Source organism: Trichoderma breve, chromosome 1 (genome assembly GCF_028502605.1).
Source record: "Trichoderma breve strain T069 chromosome 1, whole genome shotgun sequence".
Taxonomy (NCBI): Eukaryota; Fungi; Ascomycota; class Sordariomycetes; order Hypocreales; family Hypocreaceae; genus Trichoderma; species Trichoderma breve.
The window spans coordinates 5902738-5929438 of NC_079232.1; the positions used below are offsets into that span (position 1 = coordinate 5902738).

Below are 26701 nucleotides of genomic sequence, written 5' to 3' on the forward strand. Positions count from 1 at the left end.
ATTTACTGGCGTAACGAGTTATTGGAGAAGAAGCCGACTTCAGAAACAAACGATGTGGATAGGAATAGAGGCCAGGGAAATCATGAGCAGTGGAATAGAGAATAGACAAGGTTATATACATAATCAGTTGGATCAATAATCATAAGGCTAAATTATATAAGATATCTATTTTCAGTACACCAGACATAATAAGCTTAATGGTGGAAATACTCCGCAGAGAGTAACAATGACATTCTTTGGCCTGTTAAGTCCACAGCAGACAAATTATTTCCCACCAAACATCCTGATCTCCTGCATCTCCTGCCTAAAGCACTTTAGGAACGTAACATTGAGCGTTTGTAAATGCAAGCCAGTTGCAGATGCCGATGCTTGGAATCATCCGAAAGCTGTCCGAAAGCAACATTCCGGGGGAACCAGGTTCCGAGTTGGACGCCCGTTCGTCGCCACCGCTTCGAACAACAGGGCTTTCGGAGTATTTGAAGAAATTGGTCGATTATCATCCACCCTACGGTCTTTTTCAAGATACCACACTAGTACATGGTGACTAAGATTGTGCATGCAAGTCCAAGAATTTCTCGCAGACGTCTAAATCAACATTCCCATATTCATTTTTACGCATTGATATTTTTGTTCATTGTCTTGTTGTTTCCCTACTGAGTGAGTTCTGCTGCTAAGTTGGCAGCCCAACTCGTTGCAGTTAGCTCGTCGTCACTAATAAGCCGAGTCCGTAGCCCATTGGCCAAAATGGCGCCAAAACTTCCCTCTTTGGAGCGACGACCAAAGGGACGAGCCGTTATTAGCGGGACATTTATTTTAAATAAATTCTAATAAGCAGCCCATTACAGCAATATCATGTTCGACCCAGTGATGGATACAAAATAAACGACAGGAAAGAGTACGGGAATTTAATGAAAACAAAGGCTAATAAATGCCTCTAAATACAATATGGTTATTAGTAACCCACTAACTGAGCCATTCTTGCCATGCTATTTTCAGTGACGGTCTTTCCTCCCCTTTCTGGCGCCTGCCTCCAGCTGCCTCTCACTTTCCTCGTCGGCACTTGCGGCACAAGCCACGTAGCGAAAGAACAGAAAATAAGGCCAAAGGGAGATTTATCTTCAGCGGTTGAAAAACTTTATCCAAGACAAAAATCTCGCCTCCAGCATTCTCGATCCTACAATCTTCATCAGCATCAGCATCTCGTTTCGACTCCCTAAGCAGTGATACCTAAAAGAGCGTCGTCACAAAGGAGACTCTTGTTTTCATCTCGTTGATTTCTAGGTAATAAGCCGTCATCCGAGGGAATCTTCTTCCATCCCTACGCCCTTAATCTCCCGCTGATGACCCCCCTTTTTTCTAGTGTCGTTAAGGCAGATTCCTACAATGGGTGATTCGGATTATGATATCGATGATTTGTTTGACGATCTTCTACAGCTCCCCCCGGAGCTTCTGCTGGTGGTAATAGATATGATAAATCATCTCCAGGGCTGGCTCCGTGGATTGGTGCACGACGACATGCCTATGAACGCACCCGAGTTGATTTTAGATCCAGACGAGTTGCTAGATTACCTCCCAAGATACATTCCGAATTCATGGGGCTTTCCGCAAAATCATAGAGCCCACGCTACTGGCCGATACCAATACATCCAGCAACCGCCAGCTCGACGGAGCATAGCCTGATAAAAGCAGTGTCATACCTTTTCAGTGTCTTTTCAGCCAGAAACGCCACACTAGCCACCTGAAGCTGCCTCCCACGTTGCCCTCTCTCCTAAGTTTCCCCCCTGAAGACCAAAGTCACTCTACGTTGCGTCAGAGACGGTTGGACAGAGCAAAGCACCAGGTTCTAACTTCATTCAGCGATAAATGTCGCCCCCGAGAGTCCCAGAGAGGCGTTAGATGGGTGGATATGGTGATGTGTGGGTGGATGGGTTGGGGTGGCTCGATGAATGGATGTACTTCCTACTGGAAGAAACTCTTTTTCAGCTAATAACGAAGTATCTCTGGGATGTGACTCGAGTCCTTTGACTGCCCAACACCACCACTCCATAATCATGATGAATGAAGCATCCCGTGCTCACATCAGCGTGCCAGCATGACATCTGACGAGGTCCACGAGACTGGCAGAGGCAAATTTCTCTCGATGATTTCATGTTGGACAGGATACATGCTCTCCCAACAACGACAAGTCCCTTCTCCGGGACAAATGGAGCAGACTCCACGCTCGGCCACGCCGGCGTCGAGCCCCTTTAGTTCTCGTCGTAGTTCTCCTAGTCTTCCTCTTTCCATACTGTACCAGTTCCGCCCCATAGCCGCCTCGATCAAACGAGGCGCCAACGGGCTCTTTCCCTTCCTCGTTGTCGGGCCTCGGGCCTTTTCGGGCGGCCCCGTGCTCAAAGGCATCAGTCGACGGGTGGCAGACGAAGTACGTGGAGGATATTTGGATAGAGTTCGGGTTGGCTGTGGCGAAAAGTGTGAAGGCCGCCTCCTGAGTCTGAATACCGAGGCATCGCAGCTGAAGTTAGCTCAGCCTTGACCAAACCAGTTGTAGATATCAAATGCCGGAAATGGAATTAACGCAAAGGATAGCAGAGAGAAGCAAAGGTAGTTTATTAACATTTAAAGGAAGAAGAAGAAAAGGGTGAAGCTTCGACGAGGTGGCCGCCGGAAACGTCATTTGCATTCCAGTCGCGGCCCCGACGATCTGGCTCATGCAGGTACCACATCCGGTAGAGTAGCATTGCGGAAACCCAATCTCAAACCCTTTTTCCCTTTAAATAACGTTTCCCAAGGAAGGCCCATCCATTTGGATTTTTGCAAGGGGCTCGTGATTTATTTAGCTTTGGGATTTCTCTTGTACTGGCTGAGATGCTACGATGCGTTACCAGTGACTGCTTACACCACTGATTTTACGGAGGCTTGATGGCGGAGGAATGAAAAAAGGGGGAGAAACCAAGACAGCAGATACTTGTTCCCCTCATTCCCATCGTAAATTTTAAAGCACCTGCTATGATTGCAAGAGCATTCTAGGTATTATCGCCTGCTAGAAAGTAATTTTGATAAAAGAACTTCGAGTAGATAACCAGGTACTTTGGGAAAAGCAGGTGCGACTGCCTCAAATTTCTTTATGTAGAGTTTGGTGTCCCCCATATGTACCATTCGGCCAAAACAACACAGTGATGGGTGTTTTGCGTGCTGTTCTATACTTACCAGCTACTTGATGCCTCTGTTCACCCCCTCACTTGCAACTTCCTTCCCTCGACCTCATTTCTTCCTCTTTTATTTCCTTTCATTCTCTCATTCATTACAATCATTCTTCACTTCTTCGCAGTCTTGGAACTATCAATGTACGTCACAGAATCAAATCGGATTTTCCGCCCATCACACACTTCGGATTTACTTCTAATGTCTCAGCTCCTCCAGGCTGTTTTGTCTCAGCCACGGTCTCAGCTACTCAGCTCACTACTACCAAGACAAGCCCATTAAGCCACAACTCCCCATATACTTCTCGTTCTACAGAGTACTATACTGACTGCCTGCTCACTAGGTACTAGTATCTTTGTACTTCGACTCTCCGGCTATTCCCTGCCATGATTTGGATTCTCAGCCTCTCGAAACGCCACTGGCCTCCCGCCTGGTCCTTGTTCTCCGGCCCGAACTGCCTCAAGGTAGCCACGAGTTACGGCCTTTGTGCTCCATCAAGGCACCGTACGCACGCGGCCATCCTTGCCCGTCTTCTCCCAAGTGCTCATCATGGCATCTTCCGAGAACGGCGGAGAGAAATGCCACCAAGTTTCACCCCCAATCCACCCAGTACTAGATACGGAGGAGACTGTTCTAGTTGGCGGACTAGTGGAACGGGGTAACAAACAGTACGTGCTCTTTCCCAGTCACGAGAAGATGCTAGAAACTAACTCAAGCCAAGAGAAGAAAAAATACCAACAGTCACGCCCGTTTGTCAGCCGCCAGCCACTGCTCACACTCCCCAAGTCTGTCTCTCCCCTCCCCCGTTCTCTTCTCCGTGCTGATGCCGCTCATCAAGAGTCGCCGGTAAACCAAAGCTGTAAGGGCAGTCGAACTGACGGCGCGCTTGAGGCTCGCGGCCACAAGAAGCCGTTCCGCTGCCGCCGGCGACGAAGTTTATTGCCTCACAAGTCCCACCCGTCTCGTGCGCTGCCTGTCAAGCGTCGGTCCGCCTGGGTGAGGCGGCGAGGCCCTAAGGTGTACTGGGACCCTCCTTGTTCTTGACCGAGAACTGGGTCGTGGTCGTGCTGACTCGCCCCCTAAGTGTCTTTGCGGCGTCAGTCGTCACCCCTATTGTCTCTATTGAACTCTACTAGATCCAACAGGACACCCTCTCGCGTTCTCGCACCCTGGGAGGCAAAGTACAGCCTCGTGTTGTTTCTGGATGCTTTTCTCTGCCTCACTTTGCCTCCTTTTCTCACGTCCCCTCATCACGGAGATGTACTTCCCCCCCACGCCAGCAAGTGCTTCCAAAGCCATCTGTCGAATCAGCTCCGTGCGGTCCAGAGGTCGGCGCGACTCTAGCTTTGAAAGAAAGAAGAGTGTCCTGCTTGAAGCAAAGACACACCAAGCTGGTTCATCGAAGAACACTCGCGGTACCATCTCCGTTCACCCCTCTGAAGCCCGAAGCCCGCCACCCGATTCATGCTTGACTTCACGTTGCTGGGCTACTTTGATTCTAGCTTGTGCCTAATGCTTTCAATTTCGTCTTCCACCCCTCGATTCCATCTCGTCACTGCACTGGCTGGGAGACTAGCCAAGTCCATTCTCTCTTAGCCTTGTCTCCTTAGCCTCGTCACAGTACTAGGAACTCTTACTCCCAGCGAGTCGCCCCAAATCAAGTCATATCCCTTCACCCTATCACCCACCCTTTCAGCACGCTGTGAAGCCACTAAAGGCAATCAGTCTAGAGATGTCATGCATTCTGTTCGACTCGGGTTTTCTTCTCGTTCGGGCTTCACTTCCCAAGCGCTACCCAAATCTGAAGCTGTTCGGTTAGGTTCATCGCCAGCGCTTCCAGCACGGCAGAGCCTCCAAAATGATAATCAAACCTGTCTCGTAAAATCAAACAAAACACAAGCACAAATGATGAGCCGAAATTACCATACACAGCTCTTCCCCCCTAAGAGCTCCCTAGCCCTTCCATGCTCCCCTAGCATCCGTCGTAGCAGGCAATAGCGAGGCGATCCGACCGGTGCCGCGGGATCAAAGCCTCTAGCTCGCAAGCCGTCAAGTACTGCTGCAATGAGCCGCCAGCCATAGCTAGGCCCAAATCTAGCCGACAATGCTGCCTGCTCTTGTCCAGCTCCCTCGTCTCTTTAGGATTCGGAGACGGTGCATTTTGTCCCGTGCAGTTGGTTGGCAACAAAAGATTTACACCTGTGGGCATTTGGATGAGGGCATCCGTTTCATCACTGCCAATCATAGCAGCTTGCTGGGAGTCAAAGATGGACAAGGGGAGAAAAAAATTCATTGACCCCTCCCTCCCTGTCTTTCCTAACAAACGAGACAGGGACCAGCCTTCTTTCTACTTGCATTGAGAAGTCCGAGAACCCCCTTCGCCTCGTCTGATTCGATCACTGCGTCTGCAGAATGACGAGGACTAGGAAAAGACCCAGAGCCCCCTCCTCTGCTCAGCTGCCTACCTGTATCTCTGCTGTCACATTTCCCATCATCTATCGAAAAGCCCCGTAAGTGCGACTGTATGCAGCATGCGCGCTCAAAGTTGGGCTCATGAGGCTGGGCGGAGTAGTTGCAGGTAGGTGATTGCAGACCGACATTCTGTCTGCCCCCCATTTGTTTCTCAGCCGCGCATGCAGGTAATGCCAGCTGATCACCTGCCACCTTGATTTCTTTCTTCAGATACATGGACTCTCTCTGCCTCTCCATCATTCTCGCTCTCCATTCCTCTTTGATCGGGATAAACACACATTCTTCCTATTCATGCTCTGGCTCATGAGCAAAGTAAAGTCATCGCGAGGCATGAAAGATTGAAACTTGATGGGACAGCATCAATGTGTGTCGCTCATCACAGTGATGAATAGCTGCTTCCAGCGGCCAAATTCAGTTTCCTCAGCCCATTCCTGTGCTTTCAGGGGGGGATCCCACAGCCACCGAGTGGGCGGGAGGGGCCCCTTCATACTCACAAGCTGGAGAGCGAAGGAGAGCGGGGCTTTTTTTTCCCGTCTAGTCTCCATCTCTAGTCTCCATTTGCTTCATGTTAGTGCATTCTGACCTTAACATGGGGGCGTGTATTCTCTCCAGTTGAACGCAGGCCCGGTAAGCAGACAAATTTCGTCCCTTACCAAGAGCGGCGAGCCGCGCCGGATCAGGACAACCCGGCTTCTGCTAGGTTCAACCAACATGGGCAAGGCCAGGACAATACGTGTCGACCAGCTGCATTCACTCTCGTCCAACAGCACCATCGTCATCCGAGGACGCAATGACACACGTGTAGACGGCAGATGAGTCGGTAAGGCATGGTAGTAAAACGTGAATTAGCATTCTGTATGGACGGCTAACAGCGGCGCTGCAAACACATCATGAGCAAGACGAGAACGAGAAAGAAGAAGAAAAAAAAGACGAAGAGAAAAACAACTGACGTCTTGTTGATCGCACACTATAACATAAAATCAAAAAATTTCAGACAGAGTACCCTCCCTTACGCAGCCGCCTTCCGCCTGGTATAGCTTCAGCCAAGCCCATTCCGCGCCATATCCACCGAACCGTCAGCCAAGTCCAAGGCTTTTCTTTTACCGTTGACCCAACAGATGAATTTTGCCAGCCTGCCTCCAATGAGCCACATTTCCCCCGTGCCCCTGTGACCCGCCGTGTGCCGTGTTGCTTGGGCTTGCCCTCAACGACAATGCCAGTGAAGCAAGAACCAATATTATTCCCAACGTGCCTCTGGCGTGGGAAAAACAAGAGAAGGAAATGACAAGGAAAAAAAAAGAACGGGCAGACAAGAGGAGAGAAAATATATCAAAATCATGTAATCGCGTAACTCAATCCCCAATCGTTCCAAACATGGTGTGCCGTGAGGCTATTCCGTCTTATCTGATAATAAAAAATGTTAAAAAGAAAATTTGTCCAGACAAGAAGCAAGCGAAAGAAAAAAAAAACACAACGAATTGAAGTTGAGGAAGCCCCTGGGCTGTCTCTTTTTCCTTTTTTTATCTTTAAAAAGTGTATAGTGAGGTGGTAAATGTGCATGAACCCAAAGAGCACAGCTCTTCGTTTCAGTTTTGTTACAAGTTGAACGTTGGGGAGAGAAAATGCACAATTTGCAGAAACCACGCATGACCGGAGTGCCCAATGCCAGGAAGACATCAAAGGCAACGAAAGCGAAATCGAAATCGGACGTATCAATTGGTTGTATGTAAATTGGGTTCGCTGCCGGCCAGGGGAAGCTTTCGATCAATCGACCAATTTTCTCTCCACATCTTCTTGTCGCCGTTTCGTCAAGTCATATACTGAAGGTTTCTCGGTGGAACACCTGGGGTGATTATCGTCGGCAAGAGGATGAGCTGGCGTATATTCACCGAAATTGATGACATTGCGGCGGCAACTCGCATCCGCTTTGACCTTGTCTCTTCACTCCGGACATTTAGCGAGAGGACTCTCTCTGGCTCTGGCCAGAGCCAGTATCTCGAGGACGGTTGAGGCGATCAATCATCGTTTTGTCAATGTCGTTCTTCTCCACGAGATTGCTGAGGCTCATGATGGAGGTCGATTGCTGCGACTGGCCGGCTGAAGGGCCCGAGCGTGCGGGTGTCGAGGAGCCGCTCGATCCGTTCTGCTGCGTGACAGGCGAACGGCCATCGGCATTGCCAACACTAGCGGGATGGGGTAGCGCTGGGTTTCGGGGGCTGTGTCTCGCTGGGCCTGCGTAACGCGAATAGCTCAAGCTTCCGGGGCTGCTATTGTTAGAGAGCTCGGCGGGCGATCTTCTTCGATGATCATCTTCCGCCACGCCAGCTCGCGGAGGTGGTAGCCTGTACGCATCTTCCGGATCTGGCGACGACCTTCGACGTCTTCTTCCAGTCAATTGGTCATCCCCTCTCAAATCTCCATAAGACGAATATGAATCTGTGGGAGACTGGGCCTGCGGATGGTAATAAGCCCCAGGGGGTGGGTGTGGCGGACCTGCCGTCGGAGGATAAGGATGAGACGGGTGAGGCGGGTGATGGGGCGGGTGAGAGTGAGGGTGAGGGACAGCGCTGGGAGCCAGAGGCTGGCCGTATGCTCCGAATAGCTGCGTTCCCGGTGGCACACCTCCTGGGACGGCCGAGACGGGAATGAACGCTGTTGAGCTAGAAGACGAGACAGGCTGAAAGATGCACTCCTGGTTCATCCGAGCACAGTTTTGGCACTTTCCACCGGGGGCGTTCTGATGACCACTGCAGCGAATCTGGGAAGGAGAAGCAGACGGTTAGCTACTGAAAAGTGAACAGATAGACTGACAATAACAAACAAACACACTAGGATCGATCCACGCTGCGTGACAAACCTTTCGCTTTCGACAGTATCTGCATGCAATGGAAGTGCGCTGTCTAGGAGCTTCCCGTGGGCGCTCCATTCCGGGCTGGCCATAGTCCTGTCCATAGGCAGGAGGGGGACGCGGGTAATCGTGAGGGTAGCCATTATGGTGGCCCTGCGGGAGCCCTCGGTAGTAGTATTCAGAGGCATACTGGTCGTGGTAGGCCGGGTGCGGAGGGGGGCGGCGGTCATCGTAGTAGGCGCCTCGTGGCGGCTCGGGCGGAGGATAGGCAGACCGCATATCTGCCTGCGGTTGCAGAGGAGGGAGGTATGAGGTTGGCTGCTGTTGACTTCCAGGGGGCGGAGGATATCCATTGACGGCATTCGGAGACTCATAGCGAGGATCGCTCACGTAGCCTCGGCCAGCTGGCGGCGGGGGGCCGTAGCCGCTGGGCCGAGGGTCGTGGATGGACGGCAAGGTGACGGAGGTTGCCATGGTGGTTCGAGAGTGAGGACTTCTGTCGGTATCCGAGTGAGGTGCGTCTCGAGAAGGGAGGTGGTGGTAGAATTGAGGGGGTGGTTGGTGCTTGATATCCTCTGGCCGGTGCTGCTGAGGATACTCCTGGCGATGTCGATCCTCTGCCATGCTCTGTGGAGATGGATAGGAGAAGGAAGTGGCGGGACAGTGGAGAGTGTGCCGCCGATTATTAAGTGAGTCGAGTGATTCCAGAACCTCCAACCAATTCCCAATTGTTGGTGAGGAAGCGAAGGGGCATCTGGCGGGCCCGGATTGTTGAAACAAGGCACTGAGAAACAGAGTATTTTCAGTTTCGGATACGACCTCGAGGTGCCTGGCAAAAAGGAGGTGGTCTGGGTCGTGACGAGCTGAGGGACGAAACAGAAAAGTTTGTCGAGAGAAAAAAAAAAAAGTAAGAGAAGAAAGCAATTGGAAAGTGAAATAGATTAAAAAGCCAACAGCTTTGCCAGGGATAGAAAAGTAAATCAAGGCACTCGTGGTCAGCCTGTTACTTTTGAGGCTGGAGTGTGTGTGTGTGTGCTTTGGTTGACCACAGACAGAAAGATGTGGTGGCAGCGGTTGGAGGTGGCTGCAGTGGCTATATGTGCAAAGACGCAGGTGCCCCCCCAGAGAAACGCCACGCTAGAAGCGAAGACGGAGAGGCCAGAGAAGACGAGACACGCAGCAAACGGGACTAGCTGAAGACGAGAGCCAGGGCGTGCCGAGTTGTCTCTCGGTAGCTGGGTTGATGGGTTCAAGAGGACAAGGAGAGAGAGGGTCTCCGGTGTGGCAGAAAGGAGAGGAGGGAAGAAGGGGGAAAGAAAGGAATCAACAGGAAAGGGAAAGGGAAGAAAAGGCACTTGCGTTGGCTGACCCAAAGTGACTTTTCCCAGCAGGCTCAAGGTGGAAAAAAGAAGGGTTTTTGGTGGGGTGCGAGAGTGAAGGAGGGGGAACGAGATAAAAGAGGACGCAGGAAAAAGACGAGACGGCGGCGAGCGGGAATGTAAAGGCGGGCGGATGGCCCGGTGTCGTGCCGTTCCCAGCGCTGTGGCCCAGCTAAGGCAGGGCAAGACGCTAATGCTAGGGGCTAGTGGGTGCCCTTTCTAGCGCTGGTAGTAGTGCGAGAAACGGGGGATTAGGGAGTGCCGCAGAGCAGCAAGTGGGAGTGCCGCCAGGTGCTGCTTTTGCAGTGGAGGTAGCAGTACGAGTCTCAACCGTGTGGTGCTAAAGCTGCCAGTCTCCCAAGGCCACAGGTAGTGGCTCTGGTAGTGGCTCTGGTAGTGGCACTGGCAGTGGCACCCCTAGTGTGCAAAGTTAGGTACCCAGGCGTAGGGGGGCGTTCGATTCTCTTTGCGCCGTCCTCGTACCCTGTGCGCAAACTCAGCTGCACACACACCACCTGGTGCGTAAGAAATGCCAGCCCTGGAGGTCTGATTCGATGTGTTGGTTGCGTTGGACCGCGCCAGGTAGGTATGCGTATGCCCAGAGCACCTGCGATGCGTGCCGGAGGTGAATCCGGATTGTGATGTGTTTCTTTTTTTATCTTCTTTGTTTGTCTGTTGTTTTTTTTATCTTCTTTGTTTGTCTGTTGTTTCGTTTCTTCGTCACCAAGAGAAACAAAAGTAGATGCCGAGTCGCCCTGTCTGACACCGTTCTGGCTGGCTCTTTGGGTGTTGTGGGCGTCTTCTATAGGTACGAAGATGTGTTTTGAAACAAGATGCAGCTAGCTACGGCAGCCAGCGGGAGTATTGAAGCAAGGGAGCGATGCAACAATTGCTCGGCTTCAGCAGCACTAACTTGACCCTTGCTTGGCTCTACAGCAAACCAAGCTTCCTCGTCGTCTTGTCTCTGCCGTTGTCGGCGTTTTCGCCAAACGGAGAATTGCGAATATCTCGGTGCAAGTCGTATGTACCTATACCATGTAAATACGAAGTATACTCGAAGCGCTCGGGCAAGTGCCAAGTGTGTCTTGAAAGTTTGGCTGGCGGATACTCCAACTGAGACCTGGGGCAATGCATGTGTTAGACTCTTCTTCATTCATCCTCTCTATGCTGCTTTGTCAAGGTGGAACATGTCGGTCCGTGTGTGTGTGCGAAAGCGGGACAGTGCCTCTCTTCCAAGACAAAGAGCTCCGTCTGCCACGACGTGGCGTCATCTGAAAACCAGAAAAAAAAAAGAAAAGAAAAAAAAAAGAGGGTCGAGACGGGCTACAGAAGCAAGAAGCAAGAAAGGGGACCGAGTGGTCTGGAAGGCTCGCAATGAAAATAGATCAAACAGACTGCCAGAAGGACGAGACAGGGAGAAGCCCAGCATCTTGCAGAAGCCATCGCCATGGATATGCCCAGAAACTAGGTGGCGTAATGCATGCTAGACGCTGCTGTTGGCACCGCGACCAACCGCCGCCAGGGAGTGTAGCAGCAGCCAGTCTCTTACTGTGCTCCATTGCTCCAGGCTTCGGCCACGTATGAAGGGCTCCGTAGCCATGAAGCTGCATGGCTTCGCATCGTTTCATGCAGTGTCCCTTCCCAAGTTGCCGCACCACTCAGACGTAGACAGGGAAGAGGAAGGACAGCAAAGGCATGCGTTTTTGTATGTGCGCATACTTACGCAGCATTGCATGTCTGCACGCTCGCATACTCCATCCTTCTATTCCATCCAGTCATCGTTTTGCAGCCTGTCACGGCTGGGCAACAAGTGCAGATGCCTTGGTGCCCACATATAGGCACACACACGTCAAAGCAGACGAATCATTTGTACAGAGCCAGGGGAAGGCATTGGGAAGATGAGATAGGAAGGAGACCGCACAGAAGTAATTTGCAAATGAGACCTCACAAATGTACATACCGAGTTTGATATGACGACAATTGACGGATGCCAGTCAGGCTCTTCTATCAGGGAACGAGGCCAAGCGAGAAGCCTTCATGCAACCGCGGCCGGCTGACAAACCAGACGTCGGCTGCAAAGAGAGAGAGCGACCGTATTCCTTTGTTCTCAAATGGCTTTGATAGCCGATTCTTTGCTCTGTCGCCGTCTCTGCGGAGCTGTGTGTGTGGATGGCTTATACGCTTCGTCGGGAATTGTACGGCGAAGTCGAGGGGAGAGCAAGATCACCACGTTTCAAGAGCCTCTCCGATGACGAAGAAGAGGAAAAGAGAGTGTGAGATGAAGATGGAGGTGTTTGAGAAGGGTGAAAAGTTTGGGATGTCGTTGAGGGCAATGAGTAGAGAAATATTTGGGCAAGTACGGCCACTGCTGCCAAGGAATACAAAGTAGTTCTACATAAATGCACGCTCGGCTGCTATTGGTAGAGGCGGTCTCTGTACCACCTCTCTCGGTGCCAGTACCTCTTTTACTTGGCTGCGTACCGTGTACCAATTGAACTTGGCTGTGGGAGACTGCATTCAATGTTGCGCGAGCTGGTTGGTACCTATTTGGGCAGAAGAAAACATAATAGGGGTTATACTCGAAATAATACCAAACTTTTGCTCTTGTACTGATGGACGGCACAGACTTACTTGGCCCGACTTGCTCAAACGAAGCCTCAAAAAATCACCACGAGAAAACTATTCACAATGCGTGCGGTTCCAGCCAATACAGTGCGTGCGCCGCCAGTGGCGTGTGTCCAGTGAGGTCACCGAGGCGTGCGGTTCCCATCGGGTGCGGGTACCTCCCTGGGCATGCGTCTGTGCTGCGGAAACCAGGTACTCCCTACAGCCACCATGGCTTCGGGCATTGTGTCTTCTCCAGGGCGCAAGGGCTGGCAAAAGGGTAGATCCTTGCTAGTGCCCAGAATCCAGCGTCACTAGCAGCCGTAGTCGCCGTCGCTGTGCGCTTGGTCGTGGTACGAGTGCCCTGTACGAGTACAATGGTTGATGCGTTTGGCGCGGGTTGGCGTGTGGGTAACACAAGAAGCAAGGCTCTTTGCTGCGAGAGAACCTTGTCCTGGCTCACACTTCGCAACGTGGACCGTCATAGCGCTTGAGTGACGAACGAGCGAGAACATTGAGGCCGTACCCGCTAAAAGCTGTCAGATAAGACGGGGTCTGTCTCACCCGAAAAGAAGGGCAATAGGAGTACGGAGTATCTCCGTAGAGGCGGAAAACTGACGAGATTCAAGACAAAAAGCACCGCTTTGGTGGGGGTTTGAGACACGCTCCTAACCAAATAGCCGGGAGAGACAGGTCGACGTCAACAGTTGACAGGAATGCGTCGGTGCCAAGTCGTCCTCCCGCCCGCCCATCCGCTCCCTTCAACTCACAGGTCAACTATCACCAGACGATCAATGGGATTCACGATCCAGCCGCTACCCAGGGTGCCAAACCCTCACCAAAAAGGGGGTAGTCTGGTCGCCTTGTATTGATATCGTACAAGAACTGGTGAGCTGCAGGGAGTTTTGGCTTGGCTTTGGCCCATCAGGCGAGCGCCTCGGGGCGCCGTGCTATCAATAAGCACTCCGGCTAGAAACTAGTTAGTATAAGCAACTGAACCTAGTTGAGGCCACTAGACAAGCTGTTGTCTGGGGTCCCGCGCCGCGCCCGTTCTTCCCGCTATGGGCTGCGGGCTGCAGGTTACAAGGACGGCCGCAGCATGCACAGGCTGCGTGCCTTTGCTTTCGTGTTTGCGTTTGCGTTTGCCTCGTCTCTGGCCTTTGCGTCCGAGGTTGCCTTTTCGTGACCCTTCAAACTGAGCTCGGGGGCAGAGCACCCCTTTGTTTCACTGCTTGGCAGGCTAGTATGTCGGCTCAATCTCTTCTCCCCCTTGTATCACTGGCCCAAGTAGTATACTTCACCATTGGCACATGCCTCTCCGCTTTACATGTATACTCATGTTTGTAGACCGAGGTGGTCATTTCCCGACCGCCTCCTGGCAAGGTACCAGAACCATGGGCGGGAGGAACAGCAGTTCAATGCGGTCCCTGTAGATGCGACTATGCCCAACCCGGTAGGTAAGAGCAGCACCCCGTAGTCGTGAACCGGAATCAGCTCCGTGTGCGTTTGAAGAATCTTGAATCTCCTCTGATCAAGGCACGCGAAGCAGCGGCTTCTGCGTTCTCTCCGTAAATAATGCCCCACCGATTGCTTCCACCATCGAACAAGGGATTGAAAACCACTAATCGTAGTAGCCAGGCAATTTCAACCGGTGCTTGTACGATAGGGTCCTTAGGGCCTTGGACTTTGTTCAGGCCAGAAATGAGATATTTGTGTCAAACAGTCGCTCTCGCCCTTGAGGCACAGCCATCGTCTGTTTTCCAGAGCAAATGACGTCGATAGTGCGCCCTCTCGTGGTTGTTGGCTGTGGCAATGGACTTTGTCCGTACCTCATCTCGATCCGGCCCGAACAAGCCGGCGCTGGATCTCGTTTCGGTCCGCCCTGCTTTCGCTTTGAGGAAAATCCGGTGTTCGCCTGTTGACAAAAAGCATCCAGCTCTCCAGCTTCCCTCTCCCTCGAGCCGCCCTGTCCATCAGTCGGCCGACGTGGAAGGCTCCACATCCAGCCCCAAGCCGAGCCACCTGATCTCTCTTATTCAGCCTTGTCCTCGGTTGTAGTACAAGTACCCATACGAAAGCACCCGCAACTAGCCTTCAGCTCAGACCTGTTTCTGTTGTTGGCCCAGATGTCCGGGCTGCTCCCACCCCAGAGGTTTGGTCCGCGTACCCAGCGGCACATACAGACGAGCTACGTCAAGATCAGGATAAGCAAAACACTGAACTAAAGCTTCCGGCGTGTCTGAATGCTGAAAGCGCCATGCTTCGCTGAGGGCACAACAGTCAACCCCATACTGTATACACTCGTGTACTGTAGTATGGCGTGTGCTCTGTGAGAACTTGTAAAGGTGATCGGTGATTGAGCCTCGATTCAATCTAATTAAACAATTCCCCTAAATCGGCGGTTCGCTCCGCTTTGGCACTAGCCAGGAGGTTGGGCTCTCTTCAGTCTTGCCCCCGGCTCGTGCCCGTTTCCACGATAGGCAGCACCTCGGCTGTCTGCCAATGCAGGGGCAGTACGAGTATTCGGTGTTAGCATTAGCATTGGTGACAGTGATCTGACAAGAAGAAGCGACAAGGACAGTTCGCACATAACATCATTCGCGAAGTAATCATCATCACCTTCCAGAGTGTCAAGTAGAGGCTGATCCGTGACTTTAGCCAATGGAGTACCAAGTGCTTCGTACGTACAAACCAATGCACACCCTGTACTCTGTGTGCAAAAGAGCTTACTCGACCGTCTTTAAGCGAATACCCGTTCGTTGCACGGCCAGTTCCCAGTAGCTATACAGGCCCGTTTGCAAACTGTTTTAGTTTAATTAGATCAGCCTCTGAGCAACGAATATCAGAAAGGGAGCAAGATGAATAAGTGAAATTATGAGAAAGAAGAGTGAGAAATGATAGACTCACGCCCTCGTGCCAAGTCTGTCAACGGGTGTGCAATCCTGCCATAACATCTGCTTAACAGACACAATAGAGAGAATGAGGGGGATGATCAGGGAAAGAGAGACATGCTTTGTTCGATTGGTTCATATGGCATTGAACATTGGAGACGTCGACGCAAGGGAGAAATGTTCCACTTCAGCTGCTACGTACTGTGCTCTGTAAGTAGGTAGAGGTTAGCAAGGCGAGAACGAAGCACCAGGTAGTAGGGTTATGCACCTCGTAATCTGTGCAATCAGTATATGTGCCACTTCTATTCCGTATTTCATTAACAAAAGATCCCGTCGTTCTATGCTATGGAAGCATGGCGCACATTGGTAAAAAGTCTCAGCCCCGGCAGAGCACCTCACACGGAACAAAGCTAACAAGCGTGATCCTTGGGCGCGGGAGCGCCCTCTCTCCCGGCCGCCAGGCTTTCGGCATCGCTAAGGGCGACTGTGGTCTGAGCATAGAGATCTGCCTGTAATCTAGTAGATAAGCCGGGGGGACTTGTCAGAAGCTCCTAGTCCAAGTTCGCTGGGCCGAGTGCCGTATCATCGTGGCGTGAGCCCCTACCTCTCTCCATATTAGAGCCTCATCTTCTCGCTCCTCCTTGTCACGATCCATAACTGGCAATCGTATTTCCGCGTTTGCTACACCTCAATTGTTTAATAACCTGTCATGCCGTGAGCAAGCCACCAAATGCATACTGGGATCTAGAGGGAGGCCAGCAAGCCACTTCACCCGTCCATGTAAGTCTCCAGACAGGCCCAGCCCGCTAAAAAAAAAAAAAAAAAAAAAGACAAGCGCCGTCGCATGGTTAGCCGACAACACGGCAGATATCCATTGCTAGGCGCCCCTCCCATTTCTCCCTTCGAGTCCTACTGTTCGTCTCAATTGTCATTGATCCCGGCTCGCAAATTGAGCATGAGCGCCGAGTCCCTGCAAGAGACAGTCTCGAGACACCTGCAAAGGCAACCCAATGTGGACAAGTTGCGCCATCTATAAATCGCCATAGGTCCTCCCGTGCATATAGGGTCGCAGTAGCACTCCGTCCAAGTACATCTTAGCCAGCCTGCATTGATGTGGTTTTTTCGTCTTGGTTGCTCTGGTTGCTATCCACAGTATTTCAACGATTGGTACGAGTGTATACAGATGGAGTCCGGCCAGATGGCCCACCTTCCCTCAATGTGATGCTCCATCGTGTGTGGCATGCTGGGCCCTCTCTCTGGGTGGTATCCAAGAGACTGATGTCGAGGAGGACAGACAAAGACATGCCGCGTGCGACCCATACACGGACCAGCCCAGAGGGTGTGCGGGAGATGTTGCTAACCCGCCGATTCTCTCATCCTCCAACCTTCATATCAGGCAGAAGGTTACACACGATGGTTCTCTTTCACCAAAAGGGGAAATGAGGGGCTCTCTTTTAGACACCAAGTCTGTATCCTTGCAGCCCCTTCATCCTGCGTGAGTAGTGTACCTTCGGATGTCGCAGAACGCTGCCGTGATACTGTTTGCTTACCTCGCCTTACTACGCACAGTCTAAGGAACCCAAATCCGGCCGGAGATGCGTCTGCCTGCAGCCTCTTTGTCTGTGTAAACAGGTACACCACAGTCAACTCCCTACAGGTACCCAGTAATAGCTGCAGCATGTCGTCCGTACAGGTACATGCGTCCAATCCAACCACACTTGTAGGTAGCCATGCATGCTGAGGCATTTGTCCGTGCGCCGGATGGCTATTCGCACATGCGAGCCATCATGCACACCTTAAGGAGCGGTACAAGTATGTACCAAGGCTATTGTCGGTCTGCACTTGCTGGGATGGCGAATATGCGCTGGAAGGGGAAAGAAAGTCACAGACACAGCGAGGATCCCCTCGATCCTATTGTTTCCACATGGGCCAATGAAGTAGACCTGCCTTCTTTGCTTTCATGCGGCCGCCATCATTGGCCTCGGTAAGAATAGAATGTGCCATCAAAGAGGCGTGTCCAGCCCAGCTCCAGGACGGGTCTGATGGCCTATCATTCTCATACACCCAATGACGACAGTTGGCTGTCACTTGAATCATGGCAGAAATGATGGAAGAGCGGGCGTAGTGCGGGATCTGACATGTCAGCTAGTCTTGTGAGCAAAACCACGGTGAGACTTGGCGACTAGAGTTCGTAGAGTTTGATATGGCGTTGGCTACCCTGCAGTATGAGGTTGCCCTAGTAGACTTTTGTGTTTAGTCTTCGCCTCCTTTTTGTTCCACGATAAGAGCAAACAGAGTGCTCTGTACTTTATGATATGGCATATTTTGCGTTGGTGGTATGAGTAAGCCCAGCAAGGGAGTGCGATGCTACTAAAATGTAGTGCCCTAGTCGTTAGTCTGGAACGATCGCGATCCATTCCACATCGTCCCGCACCACCTATCCATGGACCTGTCCAAAGTGACACAAGCCTAGCTGCCAGCTAGTCAGACGCAAGTCCGCTGTTCAGACCAAATGACTGAGTGCTTTCTCCCCAATGAAGCGGGTAGATATACTCCGCTTTAGTCGTACATCATCTCATGTCACTGCGCAACGCTTGGCAATTTTGAGCGACACGCACGGGAGCTCAGACGACGATGCGTACGAGTACTGTTATGCTCGTGCCGCGCCATCATCCGAAAGAGAGCCTCATCAAAGAGCTACTCGACAATCTTGGTGCTAACCAAGAGTAGCATTGCTCCATACTATGCAGGAGAGGGCGGCACAAGAGGAATCGTACTGAGGCTGATGGGAATCTTAATGCTGCTGATGCGCAACCTTGTCACCATGCAACCCGTCGATTCCCGTCCCAATTTAACGTTGCACAACTCTCCGCAAGGCAACACCACATCCGTTTGCTGATGAACCTGGGAAATAAACCGTGTTCCAGTAAGTTTCCTTCTTGAAGAATTGGCCGTTTCCTCTCCTTCTCCCTTTGCCAGTGTAGTCGTACAACCTCGGTGCCCATCGCCACTCACCGCATGTGATGAGTTGTCGCTCAATGTCGCTGCATTCTTCCTTTGCAGATGCACCCCCTCCTCCGCCTCATCGCACCCACTCAACCTTGCGTAAACACATTTGATTGACTGTCTGCATTGTGACAGTGACAAGTCTGACCTGCCTGCAACTGGTGCTGTTATACAAATCAAGGGAACGCGGCCTTCCACATGCCCCATACAATCAGCCCATCGGTAAAACATGTACTGTCTTAGAGTGCCTAAGGGGCCGGCAAATCGTGCATCAGTCAATGCTCAATTCACCACATGGCTGCGAAGCACCAGCGGCAGTGTCTTCAACTCCGTATAAACCCAATCGACGGGGGCCGGCCATCCAGAAACTGAAGACACTTTGGCCGAGTGGTTAAGGCGATGCCCTGCTATCCCCACGAGATAACTTCAGGCATTGTGTTCGCACGCGCAGGTTCGAATCCTGCAGGTGTCGATGTCCCCTTTTTGCTTCGTATTCTCCCTGCATTTCTTCCTCTTTCCACTCATTCTTTGCTATGCGTACAGGTTCCCCATAAATGCACGTACGGCCAAAGTGACTGTGACCGCCTCTCCGTTGTTCACATGCATGGAGCCTGAGGCCTGAAACATCCGATCGATAAATGTTGAGCGGGCCTTGGCACTGCGACTTTGCAGAAGCCCCAATACTCCGGTTATTCTCAAAACCTTGATGACATCCATTGGGCGATGCATAAGAGGATCTCGCTATCCATTGCGCAAAAAGTGCAGAACTAGTGTCATGTATGTGGTGTTGTGGCAATGGCCAACCGTTCGACACATTGTCCGCCTGCCTCTTATCTCGGGTCTCGAACGAGCTTTGCAGATCCCTAGAGCCGTTACCCCTCTTTGATTCATCCTTCGTTGCTGTGCCTTGTATGTATCAATCACCCTTCTTCTGAGCTGGGAGAGAAAACGTCGGGCTGGACAACTTGGCCGACGACCCTGCTGCATCCAGCATATATCCAATCTGAACCCTGCTTGCTTCCGCACGCCGTCCTCGTGATGGAGATGTTTGGCTAAAACGTTGCACCATTCCATAGACCCTCAGCGTCTGCGGCTAGCTTTAACCTGGTTCATAATGGCCGAAATCCCTGGGGACTTCACGCCTACCAGCTGGTAGAAGCACCGCCAGTGTGGCCGGCCTAGCCATGTCTGGTCCTGACTACCATGTTCCCCCACCACACGCCGATGCAGGTGTCGTGGCATCGTCAACCATGCATAGCGGTTCAACCCGCAGCTCCCCCAGAGAGCTCCGTAGATAGCGTCAGCTTCTTGGAGGGCGCCACCCTTGGCCGCTGCCCCACCGTGCCACAAGCCTGCTCAAATGGACTTGGCTGACTTGGCTGAGGTTACGAGCCGCGCTGACTTTGTCTTGACGAGCCTGAGAATTCCTCCATGTTGATGACCTGAAAAGCTCGTGGACAGTCGCGCTACAGGACTTGAGAGAAGCAGATGATATGTTTCAAGCACTTGCAAGCAGAGCATTAAATCACGTTCGACACATATGTCTCAGTTGTATTTGCGCTGACTTTCCCGCAACATCCATGGCATTATCCGGCTGCGGTCCATTCAAGCCCAATGACAAAGATGTTGTGATAATCAATTAGTCACTCGATCTCTGATGGCAGAACGTTAAAACGGTTGAGGAGATGAGCCGACGTCCAGGATCCCAGTCAAGACTGACTGCAAGGCATGGCTCCGAAGCGTCAAGATCTGCGCCTTTACGACCATGATCGTGTTGAAGCTTCCGTATGGTGGAACTTTTAGGAGGTTTTCATGGTTTGTGTTGTGAGCAAGTTGCAGGAGCCTGATGCATCGACATCTCCGCGATTGCTGCTGGAAGATCCCCTTGGATGTCCGGCCATTGGAGCCCGTTCCCGAGATATTTCCAAGACGCAAGTGGCCGTTTCCCTCTTTGAGTTCGTCCTCCTCTAAAAGAGGTGAGACGCCAGGTACATCTTTTTGCTCCACGCTTTGCATCCTGGCAGTAGCCGGTCCAGGCAATAGCCGATTTGTGTATGCATAAGATTTCGGTAATTGCGAATGATCAACATCCTTCATATCCTTTTATATGATACTTCTCTGCCCTGGCTGGTCTTGTTTCTCACCAATGATGTTTGCAATCTCAAATTCGAGCACAGCGCTGAGATGACAAAAGAAGTAGCGAATCTGCTCCCCATTCGTAGCATGGCCGCCGTCGCCATATTCGTATGAGTCCTTGTACGAGCAGAGCCGACTTGACCACAATAGTGGAGTATCACAGTGGTGGCTCCCGAGTATCTGGAAACGCACCGAAGCTTGGCCGCTACAAGCGGCAAGCTATCTGCCTAATGAAATTGCGTTGTCCAATCAGTGGTTGACTTGGACATAGGTTCGCTGGAGGTACCAAGAATGGAGTACGAGTTTCCATCCTAGTCGTCACCGAGGTGCAGGGGAGGGGTGCAAGCAGGGCGTGCCAGCCACTCGATTACACCAGCGCTGGTATGAGTAGTACTCGTACATGTAAGTGCGCATACGGAGTACCTGGACGTAGCTGCCAGTCGTATTGCAGGGACTTGTATGCATGACAATTCCTTGAGCGCGTGCCAATGGTTTCTATGCGGTATCCATCTGTGGTGGTCTCGGCGTGGCAACGAGGGTGAGTTAGATGAGCAAATGGAGATGCGGGCGGCCGGTTGACTGGACACCGCTGCCGCCTCAGAGACGGCCGCTTGGAAAGATATGTATTGATGTGGCGTCCAAGTACTACGAGTAGTAGGACAAGCAGATGATAGAATGTTTGTTCGAGAAGAATCGAGCAACGCCGGCGACCAGCATCTGCTGAAGCAAGCCTTGTGTTCTTGTTGTTGGGTAAAGGCAGCCTTGAATACGGAGTAATACCTCCCCTACTTCGTAGGGCTCGCAGCAGGAGGACGGATATGGCTAATGGCCTGGGCCGCCCGCCACAAGGCTCCTCCCGTCCTCGCCGGATCTTTCTTAGTTGAGCTGCATAATTATATCCGCCCCCTAACCTGTGTACCCCCTTTCGGCCCGCAGAAATTCATGAATTGGCACACAATTCAGCGGCGAGTTGATGCGAGGTGATTGACACGGCGCCACGAATAGGCCGCCACGTAGTAGGAGCATGCAGCTGTATGTATATTGATCCATATGGATAGGGATTCAAGCTGCCGTTCGTTAGCCAGCACCTCGAACAAGCGTGCGAGCACCTTTGCGTCCACGGGTGGGTTTCCAGCTAGCACTAGGTGGGATTAGGCCTGGATGAGACTGATGAACGGTCTTGGGCAGCGAGTAAATTCCCCTGTTCGTTGATGACCATCGCTACAACCCAAGTCGTCGTTTGTCAGCCCAATATTTTCCATGCATCTCGCTGTTTCCGTCCGCTCAAAAGGTCCATGGGATGCGGCTAGCATTCGGCTACTGTGAGTGTGTGAGGTCGCGCTTGCGTAGCACTGTCGAGGGATGGCGCCTGTTTGCCTCTACAGGGATCCTGGACGCGAGCATGTACGAGTATGTATACAAGAGACCCACAGAAGCGCAGCACCGTCGGAGTTACTTCGTACGTGCCAAGTGTGTACCAAGCACGAAGTAGGGAAAAGGAGTGCAATGTCAATGAGAGGTCTAGAGAAACTGGGTTATAGCGACGCCTGCATTGGAATGCTGGTAGATGGTGAAAACGCTTGCTGAGGACTGCATCATGGCTCAGTTATCCAGACAGAAGTGTGTAGCCACCCCTAGTATTGGGTAGTAGCACGGCAGCCCACTTGCAACATGACGAGTCTAGATTCTTGCGAGAATTGGTGGTTCCTGGCCTGTTCATCTCTTCTTCTCGATTCCATATCATTATGTGGTAGTAGTATTGTGCAGCCTGTTGGTTCCATCCCGTGGACAGAACACCTGCCGACTTGTAGATGTCTTGTTGTCTCAGTGTTGTTGTTGGGCTTGTATGAGGCTTTAGGCCAGGATACTCAATTTGAAACGTGATTTAACAGTCAATGTGAATTGATGCCCAAAATCTTTCAAATGGCCGGGCGAAAAGGGGAAGGGGAAGGAGATTGTCCAAGACAGAGATCGGAGGAGATGCAACCCCCAACTGCGTTCGGGAATCAAGCCTAAGACAAGCACCAAGTACAACTGTCATGGGCCCTTGGCGGGAGTTGCTACTCTAGTAGACGATTGCATGAGTTAGTTGCCAGCCTTGGTGTGAATAGTTGTTGAGTACAGAGGGGAGGGTATCAACTAAAGGGAAGGCTAACAAACCTGGTTCAGTGCCTCGGCCACGATCCAGAGGCCACTCTCTCTAGCCGATTGAGTTTTGACAGGGTGAACTGGTCCTTGGGACAAGCTGTTCAGCTTAGCGAGATGATACCTCGTGCTCTGTCTGCCAGGAGATTTGAGCAAAGCCCATGAACACTTGGGGGGCTGTAACTGTAGTGGTGAGTCTATCGACAGGGCGACAAGGTAAAGTAGCACCTACTGGATACCGGTCCCCTGGACTGGCTGACGCCCCTAGAGTTAGGTACCTGCTGAACAGACACTCACCGCGCTGCCCTCAATGCCGATCGTCTCAAAGTAAGGCTGTCTGAGCTGCCTGGAGCGTAATCGGTGATTACGGAAAGCTATACGAGATTGCGGCCGAACGAATTCACTGCACCCTCGTTAGCTGCGATCGAATACTTGTACACTGCTGTGTAGCTAGAATCAGGCCATCTGAATCCTGTAGGCCATGCAAGGGAGTGGGACAACTGCGAAATCACTTACCTACTACCTACCTGTAGTTAGGTGGTAGTAGCTCGGCGGCGCCCCTGAGCGAATCGCCATGTTGCCTTCAGCGCCTTAGAAGAGCCGGTGGCGCCTCAGGGTCCAAGTCACGCTGCATCAATCGTCGATGGGCATCGAAATGGTGAGGCTGGCCGTACTGTGTAAAATTGGCATCTCGGGATCATGGTTGTAGGATGAAAAGTCTGCCTGACGTTGACTTACCGTTTGGCCAGCTGCAGTCTTTGCGCGCCGCTCTTTCCTCAAGAACCCATTCACTTTAAGTGCCAAAGTCACGAGTTTTACCGACAGCCTTCCTCGCTTCGTATCTTACTTCACCAGCACAAACCCTTCCCTTCCATCAATATTCAGGAATCCAGCATTCTCACGACGATTTACCATCTCACCGTCTTTTGCACCAGCTCAACCAGAGATTGCTACGTAATTCGTATCCTCGCCTGTCTCATCCAAGTCCAACTCCCCGCTCAAGAACTGCGATGTGAACTAGCGCTTCCTTCAGCTTCCTTTCGGTCGTCATCTAACCAATTCAACTCTTAGCTGTGCATAGTATACCTTCGGTTTGCCTCTATCTACGGCCTACAGGTACGGTGGCATGGCAGACTGTAGAGCAAATGTGATTTGTCGTTTGAAATCTGGACTGAAACTAGCCCCCCCCTCTAAGCCAGCCTATGAGTATGGCTAACCTCAAACAGGCGATTCCCTACAGAGGAAAGGAAACAACAGTGCGTGCAGATCTGACCGTCAGACATCCGGCGCCTTCCTACCTCCGCCGGGCCGGCCGGAAGACATCCGATAAGCGGCGACGCCAGTGCGCTCAGACCGGAATACTCAATCTCACTGGTCACCGGCATACATAGCCTCTCATAGCCTCTGCTCGTTAGCTCTAGCAGGGCATTTCGGTGTTTGGGTTGTTGCGAGTATTCGTACACAACATATGCCAATTACGAGCACCAAGTGCGTGCACTGCCACTAGGGTGAGAGAAGTGACGGTCAAGTGCTTCGAAAAAAAAAAAAACGAACTATCGACGTGTCACTATGTGTGCATTCAAAAGTTGAATGGTCGGTCACCCAGAGGCAAATTTGGACGGGGTAAGTTTCGCACCATGAGATCCCGTCGACCTCAACTCGACTGAGCTAAGATGATGGTCCAGAATCAGCTCATCACACTCAGATTTTCTTCTTTGGCACATGACCTCTTTACGAATGGTCACATCAGCATACTGGATGGCTGCGGGATTCGTGTGCCATCAGAGGAGACGAGGCACCTCTTTTCCACCATCATGACTCTGTTTCCGGGTGGTGGGAGGGGTGCATGGATTGGGTTTGTGTCAGCGGACCCGTGGCTAGCCGGAGGAATTTGGGCGACTATGACAGCATTCTCCGTGTCATTAATCATACACCATGTTCAAGCACACAAAGGCGATGCTAAAGATGGTGTGCAAAGCCGACTCAGCTGGGAGGTCCCTGATTGGTGTGCATCGAGGCCACCCCAAGACATGGCCCGGTCCGCCCAATGGCACACGTCGCCCGACCGTCACGTGAACAGGATCTCATGCATGCAACTCGGGTATGCTGCAGCTCTCCCGACGGAAGCCCCAGTTTTCGGCTACCAATTTACCACCAGGCCGCTGGAGACTTGGCCGTCCACAAGGGCCGACTCCGGGACGGACAGAGTCTCAAACAGCCTGGGGATTGGACACTGCAGACGCTGGGCACGTTTTTCTGTGCTGCCCGTGTCTCACCGGGTACCAGGAACATGCCGCTTGCCATCCATTCTGCTGGTAACATTGCACTTGATGTTGGCTGCTCTCCATCGCAGACATTAGCATCCGCTCCCGGTTGAACACTTGAGGAAAAAAAGGGGTCGCTGATGAACAAAATGGAGGAGCGAAAGGGGGATAGCTGGCGAAGGCTTTGCTGCTGGGCGCTAGGTGCCGTCTTGTTGCTGTGGACTACACAGCAGCTAGTCAAGGGACGAACGTGTGCCACGTCGCAATTTCATCACTGCGACATAGCGCCCTCTTGAGGGGCTGGCTGCATGTCAGGTTCTGCTCGGGGCCGCTAGCAAACAAGCTGTCGCCGAGTGACTTTGTTCCACAGTGCGAATAGCTGCCGAATCCTTCCCTTCCATTCCTTCTGTCACTAGCTTGTTCACACGCCCCCCCTGGCAAACCTACAGGCACTGGACGCAGATACAGGTAGCTCTTGGGAAAAAAGCCACAGATGGAGCCGCCCATAATTACGAGAGCGGGCGCAACGCACACCAAACACAAGGGGGGATTTTCAATGCCGATGATTGTCTGATTCTTGAACTGACCAGGGGGTGCTGAAAGTCAACTAAAGACGAAGATGGAGCCCCATGTTGGCGAAAGCCCGGCCACTTGCGCATTCTGCTGGATCCTTCGAGACGGAAGAGTGTCGCGTTTTCTGTTCCCACCCACGGAGTGCATGTACAGGTACGCAGGCAAGGCAGGATCTGTTCCCATATCGACGAGTTATCTCGAGATGTCTAAATATGCCACTCTTCCCTGAAGGCAATTCTTTGTCGTCTGCTGTGATGGCTGTCGCCGCCACTTATTTTCTCTTCTGACCGGAGGTCTCGGTATCGATACGACCTTGGAGCCATCGCTGCCGCAACGAAATGGAGTACTCGTACATGTGGTCGCAGTCTCTCGTCCATGCGAGCGGGCATTTCGTCGGCGTCCCAATGGTCACCGCGAGACCTATCATTTGAGATACTGTCTATCTTCCTGCATGTTGGCTGTACGAGACGAACGATATGACGGCTCCCTGCCTTTGATTTCTATGCAGCAGTAGCCAAAAGAGAAAAGGTGTAGTATGCAGCAAGGCCGCTATGTTGCCACCCCACGGGACCTCGACTGCATGCACGTCCAGCGATACGTCTCCACGAGGCCGCGCATGACCGCTGTGTCGAGAGTGGATGGACTGCGGACACCTCTCTGCTTGCAACGGTTCAGCAAAATTTGCCGTTGGGGCGCCGAAGCCAAACGGCTCACCGTCTACGCAATTGGCACTCTAGATGCTCCTTTCCGCAGCCGCCTTGCTTTCAATACGCGTCCACAGGCGTTTGTAGCCCTTGTCAGACCGTTGCGGTTGCCCGCGTACCACCGCCCACCAGCTGTGAGTGGAGAACAAGCGTTCTCTTCTTGTCATTTTTCCTGTGCCTTGGGGGTCCCACAGTCTGCCGCCAACCCTGCTCGCGTCTGTTGCGGTTTGTTTTGCGCCACTCCGTGAGACGTAACGAATCAGAGGCCTGTCCTAACCAAGTGCATGAGAAGAACCTGGCAAGGTCTCAGTCTTGTGGAACGTGAGCGGCACGGCGATAGCATTTGGCGCCCCTTGTCGCGCTACCGGCGTCAGAATGGGGAGACGCTGCACGGAGCGCATGGAGGTTTGTGGAGATGAAGCATCCGATAGTGACGGGGGACGGAGTACTCCGGATGCACAAGAGCTCGCTCACTACG

At 52.1% G+C, this 26701-nt stretch overlaps 2 protein-coding genes across 2 annotated transcripts; both read right to left on the reverse strand.

The window, feature by feature from the left end:
• Window positions 1-7627: 7627 nt before the first annotated feature.
• Window positions 7628-9145, reverse strand: T069G_01732 (fungal zn(2)-Cys(6) binuclear cluster domain-containing protein; the record flags this gene model as incomplete). Its single annotated transcript, XM_056168942.1, has 4 exons — window positions 7628-7940; window positions 8004-8125; window positions 8171-8431; window positions 8531-9145. 4 exons carry the CDS (start codon window positions 9143-9145, stop codon window positions 7628-7630), a joined length of 1311 nt encoding a protein of 436 aa, XP_056034258.1.
• A 10924-nt stretch (window positions 9146-20069) lies between these two features.
• T069G_01733 (uncharacterized protein) lies at window positions 20070-20417 on the reverse strand (the record flags this gene model as incomplete). Its single annotated transcript, XM_056168943.1, has 1 exon — window positions 20070-20417. The coding sequence occupies one exon, from the start codon at window positions 20415-20417 to the stop codon at window positions 20070-20072; it is 348 nt and encodes a 115-aa protein (XP_056034259.1).
• Window positions 20418-26701: the final 6284 nt, after the last annotated feature.